The 3838-nt window shown below is 37.3% G+C and overlaps 1 protein-coding gene across 2 annotated transcripts; it reads right to left on the bottom strand.

Moving 5' to 3' along the window:
* Positions 1-280: 280 nt before the first annotated feature.
* On the bottom strand, positions 281-3583 carry LOC138510303 (uncharacterized). Of its 2 annotated transcripts, none has more exons than XM_069625840.1 (2): positions 479-3583; positions 281-369 (listed from the first exon to the last, which is right to left on the bottom strand). In XM_069625840.1, exon 1 carries the CDS (start codon positions 3581-3583, stop codon positions 1268-1270), a length of 2316 nt encoding a protein of 771 aa, XP_069481941.1. In that variant the 3' UTR covers positions 281-369; positions 479-1267. The 2 variants fall into 2 exon arrangements, with proteins under 2 accessions (XP_069481941.1, XP_069481942.1); XM_069625841.1 differs by having other exon boundaries at positions 287-589; positions 688-3583.
* Between the last annotated feature and the right edge of the window lie 255 nt (positions 3584-3838).

Genomic DNA, 3838 nt, shown 5'->3' with positions numbered 1-3838 from the left:
TAAAGAAAAGCCAAGAATTTGCCAAAACATGCCAACACGTGTTTCAACCAAAGAGGTCGTCCTCAGGGCATACAAATGTAGTTTACCATTTGCATTAATCTATAATTATTGAACCTTGGCTTGAAATCGAAACAACCAACGTCAGAGGTAGTGGGTCAAAAAACAAGAAAAAACAGGAGAGAAAGGAGAAATAGAAAGAAATAAAAACATACCGTTAGAGATAATATATACAATTGATTGTTCTATTTCCTAAAATAGGGATAAATGAATCTATCCATACCTTAAATATGATTGAGGTTTCCTAATACTTGATTCAACTTTCAGTAGTTGAGAGATTTAGTGATTTCTACATGCTTGACTGGACAGGGTCTGTAAGTTATAAAGACTTGGTATAATATGACACATATTTTAGTTCAAAAGTCTGCATTGCTAGTAAGTTTAACATCTAATTTGTGAAAAGTATGGAAACTATAATTACCAGTCTTGCAATCAAGAGGTAGTTGTCGTTCGACTGATATGCCGCTGTTGCAGTATAATTGAAATGTAACGCACGTTTTTAGCGTGCCTTGCCTTTAAATTCGGCCGTAATCTGTAACATGGATATGACAACGTATTTAAACACTTGTTATAAGGAACGTGCTGCATAAGCTTTTCGTTTGGTATCGTTAGGGCGTAGAACTGGCTTACCGGCATACGCTCCAAAAGTTGATGTGCTCAATGGCCGGTTGTTTCTCAATACTGAAGGCATCGGCACAATCCGGGGGTTACTATAGTAACCTTCCCGGGTTAGGTCAGGTGATGTAGTCATCTGACCCTGTTGCTTGGATACTCCTTACAAGCCGGAAATGCATAAAACAGACATTTGAGGAAAGCTTCCTATGCGGAAGCTCATTCATTTACGGCAATATTTTTGCAGCGACTTAATTACATATAGATATTTTGATGTTAATACTGTGTACAGCTTTGACATCAACAAAAAGAAAACTGAAATAATCCGTACTAATTCTAATCCTATGTTAGGTGCGGATATTGGATAGTTGGTGCTAAATATCAACCTCAATTAAGAAATCAAAATAAATGTGGTGCGCTCGAATCAGCGTGCAGACATGCAAATAACTGCCGGTTGGGCTGTTGGGACAAATATAAACAGTGACTTCTCACAGAGTGGGGTCACTAGGCTGAATATAAATGCCTCGGGCATAGTCGGTAAGCTGTATCGGTTTGCATGGGTTTGATTGTCTGTTTTTTAGCATTAAATTCGTACAAATTATAGAAACACATTCAATTCATGGTCTTGGTTCAAACCAAGTGACAGGCAACGTAATTTACAAATCATTCTTGCTTCCTGTTGTCGTAGGGTCAATTCTCTGTTACCACCTCTCGGATGTTGTTGGATGTGTTTGAGTCCAATGAATTTGATGTCTTTAATATTATCCAGTTGATGATGCTTCTGCCAATGGGAAGCTAAAGGAAGTCTAATATCCTGGCTACTAAGATTGTTGAGGTGTTCTCGAATCCTGAAACGGACTTCTCTGATCGTGCTGCCAATATACATTTTCTGACATACACATAAGATACCATAGATAACAAATTTTGTACGACAATTAATAAAGTCAAATATTTTGGTTTGAAGTCCATTATGGCAGCTAAAGATTTTTGTAGGTGCTAAAGCATGATGGCAAAAATTGCATGTCCCGCACTTGTAAAAGCCTGCTGGCTTTGTGCTTGTAGTAAGCCAATTTGCCTGTCCAATTGGGTCAGGTTTAAGGAAAGAGGGACTGAGGATCTTCCTCAAAGTCTTTGCCTTGGTAAAGATAATACTGGGTCGATCAGTAATATACGATATCAAATCAGAATCTAGGTGTAAAATATGCCAATGTTTTTTCAGTATATACTGTATGAATTTGTGGTCACTTGAATATTTTGTGATGAAGTTGACATGCTTAGGATATTGTTCGCTGGACACTTTTGTCTTATTTATCAGCAATTGTGGTCTCGGTATTTTCTTGACCGCATCAGTAGTTTTCCTGATTAGTTGAATTGGATACCCTCTTTCCCGAAATCTGTGTCCAATTGACTTACATTCTATTTGAAACATTTCATCCTGGCTGCAATTTCTTTTCGCTCTTAACATTTCACCTCTGGGAATATTTTGGATAACACTTTGTCTATGGCTACTAGTTGCATGCAGTATAGAGTTTACTGCAGTTTCTTTCCTAAAGGTGCAGGTTTCGATGTTGTTTGACACAATGTTAATCTTAAGATCTAAAAAAGTAATTTCTGCTGCATCCATATGTCCTGTAAACTTAATATCAAAGGTGTTATCATTAAGGTAAAGCATAAATGCTGCAAAATCTTCTTTACTGCCTTCCCAAATCGCCAGGACATCATCAATATACCTTTTCCACCTGATAATGTTGTGCTTGAACGGATTGTTCTGAAAAATATATTTTTCCTCAAAGTAGGCCATGAATAGGTTGGCCAAAGAGGGCGCATATTTCGCCCCCATCGCAATCCCTTTAATTTGCGAGTAATAGTCACCATTGAAAAGGAACTGATTGTGTGTAAGTGTAAATTCCAAAAAACTTTTAATCATCTGTACATGTGTATAGTGTGAAGCAGAGTAGGTTCTGAAGCTAAAATCAATCGTATCCAGGGCCAGTTGGTGTTGAATTGAAGTATAGAGGGCTTCCACATCTAGAGTCACTAAATAGTATGTGGGTTTCCAGATAGTCCCTTGTAATATTTGCAACGTATGTGTTGTGTCTTTAATATATGCTGGGATTTCCGGTACCAAATGTTTAATACTACTGTCTATATAGTCAGCGAGTGCTTCGGTAGCTCCTCCCTGGCCACTCATGATTGGTCGAACTGTTGGGAGAGTGAGAAACGGCTTGTGGACCTTGGGTAAAAAATAAATTGTTGGCATAAGTGGTTTGGAAATCGATAAAAACGCTTTTTCATCATCTGAAAGTAGTCCTTGGTGATACCAAAACTGAAGTAAAGTTTGTAATTCTTGTGAAGTTAGTAATGTGGGGTTAGTAATAAGTTTCTCATAACATCCAGGCGTGGTTAAATGTTCCATTGACATTTTAATGTAATCTGATTTATTCAGAATGACAATGTTGCCTCCTTTGTCAGCCTCTTTAATAATGATTGAGCTGTCTTCACATAAATCTTGTAGTGCCTGTCTTTCCAACTTGGTAAGATTCTGTTTCCTGCTGCAACAATTTTGTTGAAATCCATCTAGGTGTTTATGAATTTCCTTGGTGATTGCCTTGTAAAAGATATCAATGACATTGTCTCCAGCAATAGGTGGCATGAATTTCGATCTATTCTTATGTTCCTTAATATCCATATTTCGTTGATGAATGCCGAGTTCTACTTGAATATCACTGACAGTTTTAGATCCCTCTTCCATGAGGTTGGAAAGTAAGTGTATATTTTCTATTTCTTGAATACTTTTAGAACTGGTGGCTGGGAGTTGCTCTAAAGGTCTATACATTTCGACTTTATTATGAAAGAATTTTTTAAGTTTGAGTTTTCTTGAAAATTTGTAAAGGTCAATTTGAAGTTCAGTCATATCAGATGTAGCATACGGTGCAAATGAAAGCCCATGATTAAGTACAGATTGTTGTAGTGATGAGAGGTGTTTATCAGACAAATTGATGACTAGACTTTTAGTATAGATTTCGGTTTGGTTTTCTTGAAACTGGATCTGGTGAGTCTTTTGTTTGTATCTTTCTCGTCCTCTCCTCCTTGCTCCTCTTCCTCTTCCTCCTCTGAGGTTGTTGGAGTAGGTAGATTTTTGCGTCCTAAAGGGACATTTTTAAAGAAT

The sequence above is a fragment of the Ambystoma mexicanum genome, chromosome 6p (genome assembly GCF_040938575.1).
Source record: "Ambystoma mexicanum isolate Mex_15411 chromosome 6p, UKY_AmexF1_1, whole genome shotgun sequence".
NCBI lineage: Eukaryota > Metazoa > Chordata > Amphibia > Caudata > Ambystomatidae > Ambystoma > Ambystoma mexicanum.
Note: the sequence above shows the minus strand (reverse complement) of the source record. Positions and strands in the feature narration are given on the sequence as shown.

Bases quoted from the DNA above. Each gene is read 5' to 3' on its own strand.
- LOC138510303 (XM_069625840.1), bottom strand. From the start codon at position 3,583: ATGACTGAACTTCAAATTGACCTTTACAAATTTTCAAGAAAACTCAAA.